At 42.2% G+C, this 20,529-nt stretch overlaps 2 protein-coding genes across 2 annotated transcripts in view; one reads left to right on the forward strand and one right to left on the reverse strand.

The window, feature by feature from the left end:
- Nucleotides 1-871, forward strand: part of zzz3 (zinc finger, ZZ-type containing 3) — a 28,023-nt gene extending 27,152 nt beyond the window's left edge. Inside the window, exon 13 of the transcript XR_007034717.1 lies at nt 826-871. The gene's annotated coding sequence lies outside the window, so the exon portion shown is untranslated. The remainder of the gene's footprint in view (nt 1-825) is intronic.
- Nucleotides 1-20,529, reverse strand: part of ak5 (adenylate kinase 5) — a 46,045-nt gene that overhangs the window by 6,361 nt on the left and 19,155 nt on the right. The window contains exons 7-11 of the mRNA XM_035169946.2: nt 15,201-15,291; nt 12,146-12,219; nt 7,810-7,855; nt 6,468-6,512; nt 625-788 (exon numbers count right to left, since the gene is read on the reverse strand). Coding sequence (XP_035025837.1) covers nt 625-788; nt 6,468-6,512; nt 7,810-7,855; nt 12,146-12,219; nt 15,201-15,291 — 420 coding nt within the window. The remainder of the gene's footprint in view (nt 1-624; nt 789-6,467; nt 6,513-7,809; nt 7,856-12,145; nt 12,220-15,200; nt 15,292-20,529) is intronic.

Raw genomic sequence — 20,529 nt, forward strand, 5'->3', positions numbered from 1 at the left:
CCCTCTATTCATATAATTGGCAGGAAACCCTGTTATATAGCACGTAGGACGTTTTATCTGTCATCTACTCTTCATCTGCCTCTGTCTGTCATCAAACAAGATCTTGTTTTTAAAATGAATATTCTGTCGGCTCTGTTTACTGCTCAGTTCTCGCCGCTGTCTTGTTTTTTTGCGCTGCTGTACCCAGAGATCACCTGTCAATCACAAAGTGTGGGTGGCGGAGCCGCGGCGTCGTGATTCTTTCATTTTCTCTTCCGGGCTCGGTGGCATTTCACATTCTGTGCTTGTTCTTAAAAACCCAAACAAACCACTTTTGACTTTACATCCCGTCTTCTCTAAATATATCCACTGACATTTGGAAAATCACATTTCTGGAACAGAAGGTAAAGTTATCAGTAAAATGCAGAGTTGGGTTTGGTGAAAATATGATGTCAAATATATTAGATCTTGCCAGTCCCTTGTATTCCCTTGTAGAAAAACATATTTATGATTATGGTTATGAATTTTGCGTCACGTTGTCATTAGTGTGATAAATGACCAACGTCTTGGGTTGACGACCACTTGTCTTGTGATCCAACGTTAGCAACATAAACTTCCGCAGTGGAACCCGACTCCCTCACTGACCTTGGGCAGCTGCTCTCCTCTCTCCAGGACGTCCTGCAGGTGGCGTCCTCTGCCACTGCGAGTCTGCAGCTCGCTACACAGCAGGTCACCCAGGGTCATGTGACGCAGGCCGAACCTTTCCTCCATCCGCTGGCACTGGACCGACTTCCCTGAGCCTGGACCACCTGGAGAACACACACACAGACACACAGACACACACAGACACACACACGCACACAAACACAAACAGGGATCAGTCCATCGTCACATAGGAAATCACTGAGGCAGAGCTCAGGGTGAGGAGAACGTCAGGAGGAAATTAAGAGGTGAGAAGAAGTGCACGGGAGACGAAGACAATAACAAATAGATGATGCGTGTGTGTGTCTGTGTGTGTGATTGTGTGTTTGTGCCTGTGTGTGTGTGTGTCTGTGTGAGTGAGTGTGTGTTTGTGCCTGTGTGTGTGTGTGTTTGATCATTTGACTCACGTTGTTTGAATCTTATCAGTTCACATTCTGCTTCTTAATTTGTTTTTTTTTTATTGATTATCTGTTTCAATTCTAAAACAGAATGTCTTAATTCTTTTAAACATCCACTGAACATTCACAAAGTAAATCAAGTGTTTACTAAATAAAGACAATAAAAACATATAAAGAGCAAACAGGTGGATAAAAGAAAAGAAGAGATAATAGATAAAGATCCATCTGGAGCAGACACACAAAAGCTGAGGGGCATGTGGTATTATCAGGCATCTGTGTGTGTGTGTGTGTGTGTGTGTGTGTGTGTGTGTGTGTGTGTGTGTGTGTGTCAGTGACTAACAGAGGAAAGCACACAGACGAAGAGAGAGAGAGTAAAATACAATCAGCTCTAATGTGAATGAAGGAAAATTAAACCCAGGCTGCTCGTTTGAACTGTAATTTGCAGTGATACACGAATCAGAGTTAAACAGGAGGAGAGGGAGGAGAAGGAGGAGAAGGAGGAAAGAGGAAAAGGAAGAGAGGGAGGAGAGGGAGGAGAGGGAGGAGAAGGAGGAGAAGGAGGAGAGGGAGGAGAGCTGCAGAGACGGATTCATGTCTGTCAGCACGACACAGTTAACAAAGAGAGATCAACTCAGACTGGAGACAATATACGACCTCATCTCTCTCTCTAAACTGGGAACACTGGGAGGATGGTCCCCAGTCTGTGGCCACAAAGCATGAAGCACACTCACCGAATGAATTATTAACTGAATTGCTTGATTCAGTTTTTATTAAATTTGAATCTCGTATATAATTACGCCCATTGGCTTAAACGAAAAGGGAAGAAGAACAACTCAAGCAGCTTTCAATTTAAAAATGTCCAACTGTCATTATAAGAATTCATAAATAATACAAGAAAAACCTGGATAGAAACTAATTAACCATCTAAACCAAGAGGCCTTAACCATGAAAACCGACTCCAGACCAAAAGAAAGTATGTGGACAGTATACTTTGGGTCTTATTCACATAATAACAAATGCAATGCAACTGAAAGTACTTTATCAACTGATGAGTCAATTTAATGAAACACTTAATAAGATACTACAGTAAAAAACACTTCTAGAATGGATCTGACATTAAAATAACCTGGTGATCTACAACTTATCTCGTATCCCTGAAAAGTCCCAAACTCAAACTGTTGCTCACCATGATAAACGTATGAGAACACACACACACACACACACACACACACACACACACACACACACACACACACACACACACACACACACACACACACACACACACACACACACACAGCAGAGACTCGTTGGGTCTGTATCTTGTTCGACGGCCGTGCTCTGAAGTCTGCAGGTGAGTTATCTCAGGTTAACGGCGCCACTCGGCCACGGAGCAGTGGGAGGCGGTGATTCATCATCCTCCACCAGCCTGCAGCTCTGTAATAAAGCTCAGCATGTGCCTCATATTCATCAGCGTGCTGCTCCAGTCGGGGAGTCGCTGCCCTCAGCCCGTCTTCAAAAAACAAATGTCCTCACCGCCCCAAGTCAGAGGAGGGCCAGAGGAAATCGAATTCATTTCACCAGCTTCAAAATGCTCCTCACGCCTCCACACCTCCACTCACAGAAAGTAATCCTCTGCTGCGCCACACTTCTGCCAGGAAGGAAGATAATGACCCACCCGGCCCGAGGCTGAAACCCCGAGACGCTTGTTAGTGACTCTTCAAATTAGAGGAATCCAACTCAAACCTGCAGTAGGAACAGATCTGTGGGTCAAGTCACTTTGCTCTGTGAGACCCTGTGAAATCTGGATCAGCTCCAGAGGCTGTTTATTCTAACAAAACTCTTCTCATCTCTGTTTTGCTTCTTGCAAATTGAATTTTTCTAATGGATTAAAAAATACAATATAAACAGGATAATGTGTTAATTCTGTTGTTTCTTTCTATATTCACATCGCTGTTGTAGAAACTTTTCTTTACTGAAGATTGAATTGCGACTCAGGTGTTTTTGTGCTGCAGGTAAACTGATAAAAACTGTAAATTAGCAAATTCAAATTCAAATGAATTCATATTTCCATCCAGTTCTATCATGAATATCATGTTTAATGCAACGAGATGATGCACAGGTGTCACACGTCTGTTTGTAATGTACTTTGTCACGTTATGATTTTATCAATACGCCAACTTGTCCACCTCAGGAAGTATCAGAAAACCTTTTTGAACATCCAGCTTATAATGTTTTAGATCTTTATGGTTTCAGATTTATGACAGCGGGGAAATTGTAAATCTGTACTTTTTGTCGAAAAGGTTAGAAAACCTAAAGAGAGAAAGAGTGCAGCAGGTTTTGTGTTGAGCAAAGGCAGATGTTTGCTTTGTGCTGAGCAGCCTCTAGTTCTCAGGCAGGTGCAGGATGAGATTTGAGAAGCTGAGCAGCTCACAGCTCTGTGACAGATGGAATTTATCAGAGAGAGACGGAGCAGCCGACAGAGGTGAAGATGAAAAACACGAAACGAGGCAAAGAAGAGCAGAGGAGCAATAGTTTCATTTGTGTATTCAGCCCGACTGCATAACTCCATCCTCCTCGAGGTTTCAGCAGGTAAGAGTCAAATCAGACGTGCTTTAACTGGGCAGCAACAATAAAATCCAAATAATATTAAGATGATATTAAATCCTTGTGATGAATTGCATCATTAGAATCTTCTTCGTTGCTCAAACGAGTTTTGCTTCTTCATAATTATCTAACACAATTACACTGAAGTGCCCGATTTCCACTGCATCAACACAAAACAACTGACTCTCAGCAGGTCAATTTGAGTCCGATTCCGAGGATAGAAATGTTAATTTTGCACGGCGGAGGGGGAGGAGAGGGAGAGGGAGGTGAGAGAGGAGCAGTGGGACGAGAACATGAAGAGGAGAACGCCAACAGAGAGAAGAGGAAATAAAGAAGGAGCTAAAAGCAGAGACACAGTGAAGCCTCACATTAGCATTTCCCTCCGGCTCCGACGCTGCGTTTCACTGCTGCAGAGCAACGCTCCAACTTCTCCAGGTTTCACAGTCACAACTCTCCTCTTCCAACTTTTAATCAAAGCACTTTGAGAACTTTAATTCAAACTGACTGTCATTAATTATTACAGGAGCAGGAGCTCAAAATTCAAGAAAATGGCCCGAGAGGTGACACAGGATTGATCATAGGTTCAACTCCCTGTTCTCACACACGACCTCCTCAGATAAAAGTGTGTAAAAGCTCCAGGTCCATTTTCTAAACAAGGCTGAGACACAGCAGAGGTGTGTAATCAGTATAAAGGGAACACACTCAATAAATAACCTTTGAGAAGGTGAAGCTTTAGTGTTTGTGAGAAATAGAGACTTGGTGAAAACCGGATGTTATTTAACTTTGGTTTCTCCGTCCTCTCTTCAGTTAGTAGACGCTGCCTCATCGTGCTCTTACAGCACTGATCACGTGTGTGATGCCATCGTGAGGATTATGACTCAGGAGGTACAGAGGGTTGCCCACGGACCGGAATCCCGGGGATTTGATCCTCAACTCTGGGTGTGTACAATTTGGTGCTGCTCAAAATAAAAATCCTGAACTAGCAGATTGAAGTGTGTTTCACAAGGGGTGGGATTCTTTTCAGCCGCTGTACGATAACAACATAGACAGATGGATACTTTAGTGATCCGGAGGGAAATTTGGGCATCGAGTGACACACAACACAGTCAAACACAAGAGCGCAAGAATAATATAATAATAAAAAAGTCAAGAAAAACCAGGCTAGAAATCTGTAGCCACCTTCAATAGTTTTAGAACAATGTTCAAATAAACAGGACGTATCTGGTGCAGAATTTAATGGGACTGTCGGACCTCGGTGGAGAAATGTGCTCAGCCTGTAGTTTCTACCGGCTCGTCCACCTGAAATGAATCTGTCTCCCTCGTGTTCACGTTCCCCTGCTGTCAGTGTGCTGCTGCTCAGCCACAGCACCCTCACTGCCTCCAGCGCTCTGCCACTCATCCAGGGGAAACTCTGCAAACTCCGGTGCAGGGACTCTGAGTGTAATTTAGTTGTCAGCACCTTTTTTGTTATTCCAGTTCAGCTCTTGCACTTTTGCTTTGTCTATTGTAAACCCTCCTCTTATTTACGTCACGTCTCTCCACCTGAGCTGCACATTGAGTCCTGCGTCTTTTAAAAAAACAGATCAGCAGTTTGATGAAGTGACGGAACGTACGACACAGGAAAGTTTACAAAAATCAGTCGACAGTAACTCACTATACGATCAAATCTAGGGCTGACTCCGTGAATAGTTTCATTAAGTGGAGAATATTACACAGCAGTTGTTATTCACACCAGTTCTTCTCCTGCTGTGAAATGTCAACGTGTCTATCATTAAGTCCTTGGGTCTCTTGAAAGGAGCTTTATAAATTCAAGCTATTATTATTATTATTATTATTAAAAAGGCCTGTAGGTGAATAAACACAGATATCTTTGTGTTTCTAATTATGTCATTAACTTGTGCCAAGCCAATGATGTGACACATTTGAATTGTTGCAGTGCAGAGGTGGAGTTTGTCAAATAATCTTAATTAATTCAAAACCCCAACATATTCAGTTATCAGTGATATAAAGCAGAAATAATAACCACACGAAATAAACAAAAATTACTTCTGATTTTCTATTGATGTAAAACTGTATTAAATAATCAACCAAGTCTCTGTTTCTGAGAACCAGCAGTGTTTACTCTCTGTGAATTTACCGTTCACACATTCAGAGCTCAGCCCCGACAGAGGAGAGACAGTATCTGTAAATCACAAAGAGGTGCAGGCAAGAGGACGCCTGCACACTGACTCTGAATTCATTTAAATGAGGTTAAAAACCGTCCAACCTGACAAAGCGAATGCAGCAATTATTTCAAGACATATCTGAAGAATAACAGTGAATACCTATGATAAGTAACCATTAAAACTTTGCCTTTAAAACATTTTGTATTGAAAAAAATCTAATTAAATGTATCGCTAATTTTACGTCGGTTTTACACGTTCAGTCGCTTCCATTCTCTTCTCTCAACAATCCGAGTAACTCTACTTAAAAAGTAGAATAACTTTTAAATTAACTTCCCCTCCGACGCCGGAAACAAGCGAGACCCTGTAACCACATCTGTCGACCTCCTTCAGGCGACGCAGCTTTTTCATCAGTCTGAGTCTGTGCAGAAAAATATCAGAGCAGCTGACGAGTGTTATGTCTGTGTCTGTTTCAGTGTAAAAGAATGAGACGAGTTGCAGTCAGCAGCTGCTCAGTATTATTCCGTGTACGCGTGTGTATGCATGCATGCGTGCACGTGTGTGTGTGTGTGTGTTTGTGCGTGTGTGTCTGTGTGTGTGTGTGTGCACATTTACGTACCAATCATGAAGATGACCTTTGGTTTCCTGTGTTCTGTGCTATAACCTGTCAGAGGAAAGAGAACCTGAGATTAACATGCGCTGCAGATCAACACACACCAGGCATGACGTGCGGCTCATGAACACGTGCACACGCACATGTGTAATTGCAATGGTCTTATTTAATTTCATTGACTTTATGTCGTTTTTAATATAATTAGTTGCATTTGAGCATCTCCCTTTATATCGGTCTGTTGTTGTTGGGTTTTATAAACAGCTATTTTTCCTTGTAAACTTCTACGTGACAGGAAAGTTAAACTTCTACTCGGTACAAGTGTGAAAACAAAAGGTCGAGGTAATAACTGACCTGTTTTCCCTCTAATTTACATATATATGACATTTCTTGTAGTAAACAGTCTCTGAGAATTTGGCATTTCCCGGAACTATCACATATTCAATATTAGTTTTTTCTGTTTTTATATTATTGTCAAATCAACATCTTTGGATTTCTGATTCTTAGTCGGAAAAAAACCAGCCACGTGAGGACATCAGCTTGAGATGTGGTGAAGAGCATTTTTCAGTATTGTTTTGACATACTAATTCATTAACCAATTAGATGATGGATTAATCAGTGATGAAAGTCATTAGTCACAAATAGAAGTGGCCCAGTGGCTGCCAATCAAACCACAGGACGCCCGACACCAGTTTAATTTTGACCAGTGAGGAGAGAGTGATGGTTCTCATTGTATTTCATGTAAGAAACACGGCTTATGTAAATCTGAAGATTTTTCTCTTGTAATCAGATGGTCCTCTCCTCCTCCCCTCCTCTCCTCCTCCTCCTCCTCCTCCTCCTCCTCCTCCTCCTCCTCCTCCTCCTCCTCCTCCTCTCTTTGCTCTGCTGCTACAGTTCACTGACGAGATAAACATGAGATCTAACTGAGACGCAATCTACAGACCGGTCCTCCTCCCCCTCTATTACACAATCAATACTGTTGATACACAGGGATGATGACGAAAAACACACACACACACACACACACACACACACACACACACACACACACACACACACACACACACACACACACACACAAATGCATGTGTTATTCACCAGACGCCTGAATGAGCCCTCCTCTCTCTCTCTCTCTCTCTCTCTCTCTCTCTGTGTGTGTGTGTGATGATGTGAATGGGCTGCTGCTCGCTGATGAAAGGAGGCAGAAGTGGATAAATACATTACATAACAGCTAATAAAAGCTCTGCTGATAAGATATCGCTCCGTGGTGTCGTGTCGTCACCTGTGTGTTATTGAGGAAAGACGGGGGGGGAGAGAGAGAGAGGGACAATCAATCATTGAATCAACTCACTGTCTGCCGCTCCTTCAGCAAAACCAACGTCTTCCTCCTCTTCCAGCTGGAAAGACAAAACAGATTACATTAACATACTCGGAAAACATTTATTATCATTTGCATGGGCTACAACCGATGCTTATTTAAAAAAAAAGCAGTCTCAGGATCTTTAAATCGTATTTTGACCAACCCGACAGTTTAAAACCCCAAAGATGTTCAGTCCACCGTTACTAGACAGTTTTAGATCAAGTACTTTATTAATAGACTAATTATTACAGCTTCATTTAGCGCATTTCTTCATCTTTTTCAATGCATTGTCTTATGTAATTTTACCTTTTATTCTGTACTTAAGAAAATTAGGTTAGAGATAAGGAGAAAATAAATCTCCCAAGTGTCATTGCCGCAGGTTTCCATGGTTATCCTCCACAGATTTGACCATCTGCGACCTTCTGGCACAAACGACCTGCCAATGACTCCAGTTCGAGCATTAGAACATAATTGTTTTTTAATATTGAGCTGCCTGGTCACAGCTGAAGTGTTTTGTAAAGCACGGCTGCATGGCTCATATTAAATAAAGTACAATATTAAAGATCACCACTGATCTCTGTGAGGTGTGTTTGTGTCTAGAGGAGAATTTCAGATAAAATCCTTTACTTGACATTATTTAATATTAGATAGAATGAAAAACTCTAGTGAATTGAGAGTTGATGCCTTAAATCCTTGATTTGATGTTTAGAGCTGGACGACTTCCTGTATTAACAAAGATATTATGGGAGAACTGCTGTTTCATTAAATATCAGTGCTTAGATCAAATCCTAATCTACAGTTTAAACATGTATCTGAGTCCAGTATTAAATGAAAACTGTATAACTGTAAATGCAACAGTTTCACAGTCAGCAATTGAAAGACAAAATGAAAATGAAAACTCTGACTGTTAATTTGTCAGAATACAATAAAAAACTTGAGGACACCAGAGATAAAGGGAACAAAATAATTAAATTGAACAGATGATTTAATGATGTGATCGAGTGATTTGTAATTTGAATGGGAGCAGATTGTCAAACACCCCTCCACCACCACCACCACGCCTAATGGACTGTGCAGTTAAGTGCTGTCTCATTTCTATTCCAACAATGACAAGACTGAGTTAAAAATTCAAACGTTAATGGATCTTCCAAATGACTCGATTTGCACCGATTCGTGGGAGAAGGGAGGAAACGTCGAGACGACCGATGAGGTTTGGGATTTATTGAGTTTTTTCACCAGGGTGAGCAACTTGAACGTTCTTTTGAAACTTAGAAACGTTGAAGTAGAAACTTTGCATCAACAAACACAACCTACAACATTAACCTCCAGCAGACGGGGGTTATGTTTTCACCCCCGTCTGTTTGTTGGTTTGTTTCTCTGCAGGAGTACGCAAAAACTACAGAACGGAGATCAATGAAAATTGAATCTATCAAACATTGTGTTGTTTTGACATTTTGACTGATTTCTCAGGGAATAACTTGATGGATCTTGATGGAAACTCGCCCTGTGTTTTTATGCCAACCAGTGCAGCGTCAGTCAATTTCATCCACAGGTCCCAGTTGTGCCACATTATAAATCATTCCTTCAAGTCGTTCTTGAGATAACAATCAACAAGTCTATTAAAATCTCTTTTTAGTTTGAAAGAAGACATATTATACTGGATCTATATATTTCCCCTTCATGTCAGTGTTGTTGTTTCTCACTAAAGCGATGAAACACATTTTGCTCTTCTCGTCCTGTTTGTGTATTTTATGGAGCGTTTTGTGGAGAGATGAAGTGACAGGTGCAGACAGATGGTGAAGAAAAGACACAGACAATGGTCGCTGAAGAGTGATGACCTCCCCTGACATCTCCATCTCTCCCCAGCTCTTGACTCGGACTGATACCGACTCCTGATGGCTGATGTGTGGTTATTGGAGCTGCAGTAAAGACGCAGGATAAAGTGAGACGGAGCTCTGTTAGTGTTAAAGAAATGCCGTCGGTGCGGGGGAGGGCCGGGCGCCAGCAGAGAGACTTGGCATGTGGGGACACCAACTGGTCGCATGACTCAGAGAGAGAAACACATGACCAGCACGCATTGCTTACACGTGACGGAGACCAGACATGTAAACACACACACACACACACACACACACACACACACACACAGACACACACATGAAAGTCGATAGTGTATATTGGTGATGAGTGACAGTATGTGATAAGAAACAACAACATGTATGTGTCATAAACACAAAACAACACCTGTCAATGGATAAAACTGTCGATGGATGTCGGACAGAAAACGTTCATTCTCTTCTATATTTATCATGTAGCGTTCATTCTGCGGAAATATGTTTTACAGTCGTACAATAAGGACAAAATATTATATTAGATGTATGAATCATCAGTAGAGTCATGTTTTTGATCATCTTGTGAATGTACGTCCAGTATTTGCTCTGTTTTGGGTCTCCTCCAACTTTGCTAGAGACCAAACGTATAAAACAATATATAAAACCAAACATAAAGATCAATATAACTACATTTTGGTATTCATGCAGGAAGTAATGTACGTATCAAACTGTAGATTCCATCCATTTTAAAAAGAGCAGAATTAATATATAAGAATAAGAAGATCTGAATAAGACTTTAAACCCCTACACTTAAAAATAACAGAACATGTGGTCGTCCATGTCGTTGGTGTTTTCCTTTTAAAAGTATCATAGTTTTTTGATCGGAGTGACCCTAGGATTAAAAGCTTTAACCCTGGTCTGGCTTTTAGAAAGATAAATATATTTTACTAAACAGGAAGAAGAGAGAAGGAGAAATAACGACAGTAAATACGCGGAGGAGGAGTATTTACTCGACCACCAGCGAATTTCTGCAGAGTGAGATAAACGCAAAAGTCTCCACTGCCGACCAGCCGGCGGTAAACAGACTCAGTTATCGAGTGCGGCTCCCAAGTGTGAATTCAAGGCTCAGTATAAATGAAGAGGTGAGATGTGAGAGAGCCCGGAAAAAATCAGGCCTGGATCGAAAAGTGAGAACAGTGAAGCGTCTCCACGAGGCAGCAAGAAAAAGAGGCGTAGGGAGTTGAGCATTTATGGCAAATGAGACAAGGGTCAGGGTCGTGATTCACTGCAGCACCGTGCGGAGGAATGGTGCTCGAGCATCGCAGCAACAGCTTCCTCCATCTCTGGACACGCTGAATCAACTAGTTCACAGTTTGCCTGGTTTGAAAAGGTAATTTGTAGATCGTCAGTTTGTTGTGAAAATAGAAAAAGTTAGAGTGGAGGTCGTGGACTTGGGCTCGTTAGCGATGATTCAAAATGTGATTTCTGTAATGGGATAAAAAATGTCACGCTGAAAGGGCAATAAGAGGGTTATTAAGTTACTGCTGATGACAATACTCCAATCAGGTTGTTATGGTGATGACTGAGGTGAGAGGAAAGTATTAGGATTCATAACACATTGTTACTGCTGCGGGGATCGAACCTGTGACTTGTCTGGTAATATGGAATCATAGCTGCATGCGATTGTTTGTTCACTTTTCACTTGTAGTTAAACCTTTTGTCTGTGACGTTAGACTGTGATGATCCTGACTACAAGATGTTTGGAGTAAGATGTTTTTGAATTGGTGCCGCCCTGCAGACAGATTTAAGAGGTGCAGCGTCCCCATAGGTCGTATATAAAGACCAGTCCCCGTCAACAGTCACACTCAAAAGATTGAGTCTGTCTCCCAGTAGTCCTGTATACTGCTGTGGTTTAAATCAATCCCATTACAGACACAACCCACAGAGGATTGTGAAACTCCTGCACTGAACCCCAGAGAGCGGCCTGCTCCTGCTGGACGGGCTCGACTCTTTCCACTGTGACCACGGAGCAGGGAAAGAGTCACGCCTGGTGAAACTGCATGAGGCCCGATTAAAGTGACCTGGTGGGCAGCAGGACCAGACCAACAGGAAAACAACCAGGGGAAGATGGTGGATATATAGATGGGTAATATGCACGTTTATGTACGTATACTTATGTGCACTGATTACCCAAGTCCTTAGGATCTGCAATAACCATCAAACCAGAACTCTTTCTACTTACTTTTCTATTCCTGCAGCTTTTAGTCTTCTTCAAAAGTTGGTGGTGTCACATGAACATCGAGTTTACACCAGTGAGCCAGAACATTAAACTCTGAGCGGCTCTGACAGTTAAATCATCAGATTATGGTCAGACGACTGAATCAGAGCAAGATCCAGAAAGACAAAGGCTTTCCCATCTGGTTCAAACAAACAGCTACAGGGGCTCGAGTGAAACGATGGTTAGGAGGACGTGTGACATTGAATCGTAATCTTACCTCAGTGTATTTGCAAGCGACATCTGCCAGGCTGCTGGTGTCCCCCAGTAGACTGAGGTCCAGCTCACTGGGACCTGAAGACAGAGGAAACCAAACAAACATCAAACTCAACACTGACCTCAGGGAACTGTTTGACATTTTGGGTGATGTGCTTATTTGGTTTCTAACGTGTGAAGATCGGTGGAAGATCTTCAGATTAACATTCACTTTAGCTCCATAACTCTGAACCTGAACTTCCCTCTGACTGAGCGCTGCTGACGGTGACGCTTCGACCAATCCAACACAGTGAACATTCCCTAACTCGGTGGAAATGGGTCGTGAATAACACGTCCCCTCGGCAGATTGTCTTTCTTTCCCCCTGCACGTCGCAGCCTCCTCATTAGAGAACTGGGTTAGTTTCCGTGAGGAAGCAGCTTCAAACACTCGGTGGCTGTGAATTTCTCAGAAGCATTACGTTGAAAAAGCCTCATAATGCCGCAGATTTACAGAGAAACGCAGCAAGTGAAAAAAAAGTGTCCTCCCTTCTCTCCAGCAGCTGTTAACTTCGAGAGTCAGCAGCATGTCAGAGTGTATCTGGTCTGCGAGCGGCTGGGGTCTGACTGTGTGGAGGTTTTCATTTTGCCCACCGAGGCCAGCGGTGTCAGGTGGTTGAGGTTTGCGTTCGTCAGCATCGGTTTCGCTTTGGCCCACATGTGCCGCTGTGATAATCGCAGCCTGAGGGTGGACGAGGCTGCAGGAGAGTGGCAGCAGTTTCTCTCTCTCTCTCTCTCTGCTGGGAGAAACGTAGCACCAGCAGCAGCAGATGGTCTTAAGTTCCCTCAAAGAGTTTTGCCGTAACAACTTTCAGTCTATTTTTACATTTTTACATCTTCCTGTTTCCTGCGGCTTTTTCCTTTACACTTTTTTTCTTCGCATGGCAGAGACATCACCTGATCTCTGAGAGGATCACGGAGCATACATAGACCTTTTAGTGGTCGTCTTTTAAGATGCACTCCATTCAAGAGGCTTTTCTTTTTGCTCCTGTGTGGAAAAACCTTTGAGGAGGCCCCATTATGTAGGAACATCTAGATATATGTAGAGATCTCTTTGATGGAAAGTGACATATATAACTACATTTTCTTTACGGGAAGCTCTCTCAGTCACTTATGTCCTAAATGAGGGGAAACAAATCAATTTTCTCATTCCTACGAGAGTAATATTTTATTTAAAGAACAATATAATGAGATTTTCCAGCCCGATCACCCAGAAGGGCTCGGCGAACATTAAGAGGGTTCAGTGGCTTCTCGCCAGTTAATGAGGAGCTGTTGTTTGAAGTTCTGCAGGGTTTGTGTTGCTCCTTGTTTTGCAGGCTGCTCTGAGCGATGAGGCGAGAGGAGCTGCAGGAGTTTGTCCGGTATATAGCTGTCAAATAGCATGAGTCAATTTCCGGTGTCACGGATCTCTGGGAGTGTGAGCTGCAGTCTTCTTATGGAGTTGGCCCGGTGCACTGAGAGAGAAGTTGTTCAAGTCTTTGATGGATGATTTAAGGTTGAATTTGACTTTAATATTCGTCCCTCAAACAGAGGAACAGATAAATTATTATTCTTATTCTCTTCTATAAACACTTCTATTTATTTCCCTTCTGTTCTCTACATGTCCATCATGAGCTATCTTTGCCTCCTTGCTTATTGTCACACCCATGTACTGAGCGCATGATTGGGAAGCAGCTCTCCTGATCAAAACAATACCGTAACTCCACATTCTTCTCCTCTGGCAGAGTTTCCAGGCACCATATGTTCTCTCGCTGTGATTCAGCACCTCCTGACATGAACCTCCGTTTAAATCCCGAGTTAATGTGTTGTGGCAAAACCTGCTGCCGACTCTTCCCTTCATCACAACATCACTGAAGCAGTTTGCGATTGATCGTGCTGCCTTTCGATTGTGGCACGACGTGATGACAATAAAGATAAGGCAAGCAGATTTTTAATTCAAGTTTATTTATAAAGCGCAAGATCTGAAGATTGTATCCAGAGGGATTTATAACCCACGCAGCACATGACACCTTTTGTCCTTGGACAAGCAACAAAGTTTGGAAACGGATCAAAACCGAAACCTGTTGGGTAACTTTTCTCCAGCGCTTCATTCACCATATGTCTTCAGCTATTTAACCTTCATCAACCTCCCGGAGGATTTCTGCTAAATAAACACTTCGGTAAACAAAGCCTGTTGTGTAAGAAAAAGTAGGAAACTTTTGTTTTCAAATGAGCGGACATGAATTAAACTGGTACTGCTTGTACAGAGCAGACGTACAGAGCAGAAACACATGAGGAATGAGCCAGTATCAGCTCATTTCTGATATAGTTATCAGTGTAGCAAGAATTCCATAAAAACCAGAGATATGTGTGAGTGTGCACAGGCATCTCAGATGTGTCTGGCAGCCCAGGATCAGGATCTGTTACCATCACGCCATCGTAGACGGATTCTGACCTTGTCGATTCTGTTCCTCACACACAGCTAGGTTAACCCTGCTTCACTGGTTGCCATGACAACTCTTGTGGTAACCAGGGAGCTGGTGGGTGATGTTCTTTCACTTGTTCTGCCTTCTCGTGTATTTGGACTATTTTGGAGAGACCCCGGCTACAGCGTTCACATTGATTAGCAGCTTTTAAAAAGGCTCTAAGCCGCCTGATGTTCTCCGCTGTGACTGATAGTATTTTGCTGCTGGTGATGGTTGTTATTGCATCAGGTTTCATCATTGTTTGGCCCATGTAGCCACTGCAAAGAATGCCATCAACTGCTTTATATACATGTGTTTATATACACACATTGATCAATGATAGGATTTTTTCAAATTCATTAAGACTCCAAACTTTCCTGGAGAAACTTTTTGGTAAATGAAGTAATCAAATCTTATATCTGTCTCTTATTTTCCTTTAGTGAATTAGACTGACTGATCATTTACAATCACTTTTATTAAAACCCATAATTTAGCTGTAATGTTGCTCAGGATAATCATGGTGAGATTAATTATCTTTTGAGGTGTCACTGTGTTTTGTAAAATAATTGTTCATCTCACCAGCTGCCGGCTCGTTGGAAGGAAACAACTTGTTGTCCACAGTCGTCCCGATGTCACAGAAAACCTCCTCTTCATCTCGGTCGGCGTCCAACTATAAGAAAAACGAAAACAACAAAACAAAAACTGAATTAAAGTGTGTTTCTGTTTGACTTTTAATTACCTATGATGTGTCATTAAATTAAGAGTAAATTAATCCCTCACTCTTCCTTTAATAGAATCAGATCGATCACATCAAAATGTGTCTAATGTCCAGATTATATCCAGACAGAATTTCAACCTGATTACATTTACTCCTGGTACGATTTGTCTCATGTATCCACGTTGAGATCTGATCGGTCTGTTCTTTTCCAAAGAAAAAAACAACAACAGAACGAAAGAAGAAGAAGAAGAAGAAGAAGAAGAAGAAGAAGAAGAAGAAGAAGAAGAAGAAGAAGAAGAAGCGTGTCGGCCACTGTGAAGCTGCCTTATTGTGTTAGATTGCTTTTCGATTGCTCCCGTTTTCACTCTGTCATCTGTGTTTTTTATCATGTTTACAGCTGAGGATCGAGAAGATGATGTCTTCTCGTATTTTCTGCCTACCAGCTGCTAACTACCTTGAGGGTCTGGAACACTTAAGTGCAATTATTATTACTTCCGCCTGTGTAGTTGTCGTATGTGACAGCATTATTAAATTCACAAGTGGTCACAATGTGTCCCTGAACACCAAGTACCTTACAAATCTTAAGGTACCTGATGTGGATTCAGTTGGTTGCAATACACAGCTCTACCACTAGATGCCACTAAACCCCACACACTAAACCTTAAAGATGAAACGTAGACTTTATTATATAGCTGGACGACACTACAGCTCCCAAAAGTGAAGCCAAAGCGTCTTGATCGTCCCCTGGTGGCTGGCTGCAGTATAAGTCGCAAACCTGCCTCCTCCATGTTAGCGAATGGGACTAACTAACTAAAAAGCCAAGATACATGTCAAATACATTTTTCTCAAAGATGGTTTCTTTCATTTTAGTTTTAGGAAGTGTAAATCGTACAGGTTATAGTATTTACTAGGAGTCAAATAAAATGCTTTTTAAAAATGTCACGACCTTAACCTACAACAGGATAAGTAGAAACCGACGTGCTTTGGTCAGAGTTCAGCGGCTGCGACATCCAGAGTGAGACTCATTATAAGATCAAACATGAAAAACGAGCTCTGGTCTCTGGGAGCTACACACTCGGGCTGCTTTGCGCTCAACGCACACCACAAGCTTTAATAAAACTAGATTAATTAGCCCCCCCCCCCCCTCCGTTGGTCTCTTTCAGATTATTTGGCGGTCAGATACTTTCCTTTGCACAAACTGTATTCACAAATCCGGCGTGAAGAATCTGCTTTGTGAATAAGGACGACGCTGATTGAAACCGACCTTTCTCTGCTGACCTCCTGTTCCCAGCAGAGCAAATGACAAGCAGCTGAAAAGGTGACCTCGTGCATGCAGAATCGGATATAAAGGAACGCGATAGATTAGCTCTCAGCAGGGTTCTTTACTCAACATGCAAACTACAGAAAGAAAAGAGTGTCAGGGGTGCGAGTGGAGGTCAGACAAATGCAAAGCCCCTTTTCCACAGGTCAAGAAACCCACTGACATCCACTAACATTTGTCGTTTGTCTGCAATGGGAATAGAAACAATCTGTGTTCTCTCCCATGACTAGTGCTGCACCTCTTGTGGCATGACGTAAGTTCTTCTCCGTATCGTGCAAGATGCAGCACCGGCGAGACGGCAAGGTTTCTGATGCGTTGCTTTCCGGTGCATTTGTGATTGATGTCAAACATGACTCACCCGGGGGGAAACGAGAAAGGCAAACTCTTCCCCTGGCAATGGGAGCGGAGTCAATAGCCTTTTTTTTTCTTTTCTTGCGAGTTTACCTGAGTTTGACGAAACCATGCCTACCCGCTAACTTCGGTGTAAAAGAGGTGTAAGACGAGGAAAAGCCCACAAACAACACTTCCTCTGTGGTGACCTTAGAGAATAGCGCCCATTGTCTGGTGTGCACTGTGTGGAAGAGTCCTCTGAGCACCTGAGGGCCAATGCGTGTCCACCTGCAGAGAAGGAGCGGAGGGGGGGGTGGGGGATCGAGCTGAGGATTCCCCAGAGAGCTTGGCATTCGAAAAAAAATCCCATCAGGTTTCTCACATCTCACCATGATTCACCATCGAGAGCAGGAAAAGAAACAACTATATTTATTCCCACTCCAAAAGAGAGGCTCTGTAAAATCCATTTGTTCTTACCAGAGGCTGCGTGAGAGGCTGCTCACGTCATTTATCTGCAGGACAGATGAGGAAGCTCCTCCGTCGTCGGAATGATTCACTGTCAGTGCAGAATCCTTAAAATTAGCTTCCACTGCAGCGAGCGGAACGCAAAGTGCACCTGTGCTCCTCTAATAATGAAAAAACTAATGCTGCATCCACATTTCAACCATCTTCTCTTTCTGCTAACAACCACATCTAATGACAACACCTGTGCTACAGGATCTGTCACACTGGCATTTGAAAACCCTGCTTCCTCAGGCAGTTTCCTATTAATAGATATTCACACATGGACACTCAGTCTCGTTATTGTTTGACTTTTAGCAGGATTACGCAAAAACTACTGAACCGATTTTCTTGCGACGTGGCAGAGGGGGTGGAGTTTATTGATTTATTGAAACGGGTTCAGTAAAGGGGGCTGATCCAGGAGTCATGTCTCTAACATTGCAACATAATGCAGAGATCTTCGTGAAAATAAATCAGGCACGTGTAGAGTCCTGATATCTATGAACAGGTGAAATTATGTGCAGCTCCAGATAATGATCTGGATGTTTCTGATCTCAGGACATGTTAATGCAATATCGTTTTTTAATTGTCCAATTAGCCTTGGTGCCCTTCAAGTTTGTCCATAATTTGATTGTTGAATATAAGTTTTAAGTTCATACTCTCCTCTGCTTCTATCTGGTTCCAAGTGAGTCGTGCTCAGTTAGAAAAAAGTAACTGTCTCATCCGTCTGTTGCAACAGTCGGGATTCAGAAGCCCTTTAATTAAAAATGTAAAGACAGATTTCTTTTACCCTCATTAACCTGAACGTAGACTCAGGTCCTCATTGCTACATGTTTCTTTCAAAGGTCTTCTGAATAATATTTTTCAGATATTTTTTACATTTCATTATTTGTGTTCTTATGTTTATTAAAAAAAAAACCTCAGCATGTTTTATTTATCTCAAACTTTAACCTTGTTTGCTGAGTTAAAACACCTCGACCATTTAAGGCAGGAAACACATGACTCATCATAGCCGTCTCTTTATGAAGCAGGTCTGTTTGTGCTCTGTGAAAAGGCTGCAGCTCTTCTCAGTATGTTTTGTAACTTCAAACATCCTGTTTGATCGTGTGGATGAATCCATGTGAAGTTCTTGAAGACTTTGAGCTGAAGAGAATTCGGAGAATTGATTAATCCTGCACACTTCAACAATGTATAACACTTTAGTTCGAAGCTGTGCGGAGCTCCGAGTCGTCACAGAGGAGAAACGAACAGACGCAAAATAGATGAATGGAAATAGACGAAGGTTAAACTCAAGGTTAGCTGTGAAATTCAGGTCAGTTGTGTCTGTGTTTAACATGAAGACAATTCATGTAAAGTTCATGCTTTTTCTGATAAGCCTGTTGCTCATTTGTATTCCAGGAATATATTCCTCGTAGCCGTCCCTGGAGAGACAAGTGTGTGTGTGTGTGTGTTTGTGTGTTTGTACCTGTGTGACATCCAGTGACATGTAGGAAGGAAGCTGGAGCTGAACTCACTCAGGGAATACTTAATTAGATTGCTCCCTTTTTTTCAAGAATGACAACACGGCTTCAGTCGAGGCCACAACAAACAATTATCTCTCCTCGCTGCATTTTCTGGTTCGGGTTTTTCTTTTTGTTGTGCAGCTGCGTGTGTTTGTGTGTCTTCGAGAAGCTCAGTCAGCCCACGTGAAAAATCGTCACCGTCACTTTTAGCACAAAAATCTAAATGTCACTACTTGACGTGCGTGAGGAAAATGACAGAAAACCGACAACGCTGAGCAATAAGACGCCAGAACTTCTTCAGTTAATTCAATGACACATCAAGAATTAATAGACTTGTAGACGTGCGTATTGTCAATTTAGACGTTTCAATGCAGCATCAACTATGTGGAGTAATGATTCATTGTGATTGTTCTTTTATGGAGTTATGTCTTCCCATATTGAACCTGACATTTAAAATGAAAGGAGTATTTTTCTCAGAGAAGCCTTTCACCGAGAAGCCGAAGCAATTACCCCACAGTTTATTGAATTCATTAGTCAGGGCAGTATTGAGTCCTTCTCCTGGGATAATTACTGACGGACAGGAGGAATCTCATCTCATCGCAGTTTAATCTCATCTTTAAAATGTGTTTTCGTGCCCTGATCACATTGAAATGCAATGTTGTTCAAAACATTATACAAAAACGTGTTTAAGCTCATTAAGGATGGCTGCTGGTGACACAAAACGACTGGAAGACAGTGGAAGGAAGTTAGTTTCTAGTGTTATATTCTAACAGCATCCTACAAACACCTTAATGGGAGGGCTCCCAGGCACACCCAACTGGGAGGAGGCCCCCGGGGGGGGGACCCAGAACACACTGGAGAGGTTAAATATATATCTGACCTGGGGACGCCTCAGGATCCCCGAGGGGAGCAGGGATGTGTTGCTGGGGAGAAAGATGTTTGGACGACTTTGCACGAACAACATCCGATCAGCATTTTGAAAAAAGATGGATGTTTGTTTTTCCTTTCACTTCATTTTCCTGCTCTTAAACACTTTCCAACCTTTATCGAGAGAGGTGCTCGAGTGTTTACATAAAGTTTATCATTATGATTTTTAAAATGGAGCTTTTAGCCAGAAAGGGCTTTGATTTAAAAAATAGTCTGCAGCTCCACCTTCGACTCGACAGAATTATATTCCAGGTCCATGCTGAGTTAAAATGTTTTCATTACTCTGTTAGAATAAAAAAAGGTCTGACACCGAGGGCTGCTGGGTAATATCATGAAATAATAATAACCTGAGCATGAATATGGATGGAGGCTGTGAAGCGGCAGCCTCCACCTGCAACAAACAAAAGAGACAAATTTAACTCACAATTCAGCCGCAAGGGAATGAACACTTTTCTCTGAACAGCCGAGATTAAAAAGTGTAAGTGCGACTCTCAGTGTGCAGAACCCACACAGATGAGACGATCCAATTTAAGGTTCATACATTCCTCTCCCTCGCCTTTGCTAGTTTGATTATTTATCATTATTGCAGCGTTAACTGTTCTTCATGCA

This window comes from Hippoglossus stenolepis, chromosome 11 (assembly GCF_022539355.2).
Source record: "Hippoglossus stenolepis isolate QCI-W04-F060 chromosome 11, HSTE1.2, whole genome shotgun sequence".
Classification (NCBI taxonomy): Eukaryota; Metazoa; Chordata; class Actinopteri; order Pleuronectiformes; family Pleuronectidae; genus Hippoglossus; species Hippoglossus stenolepis.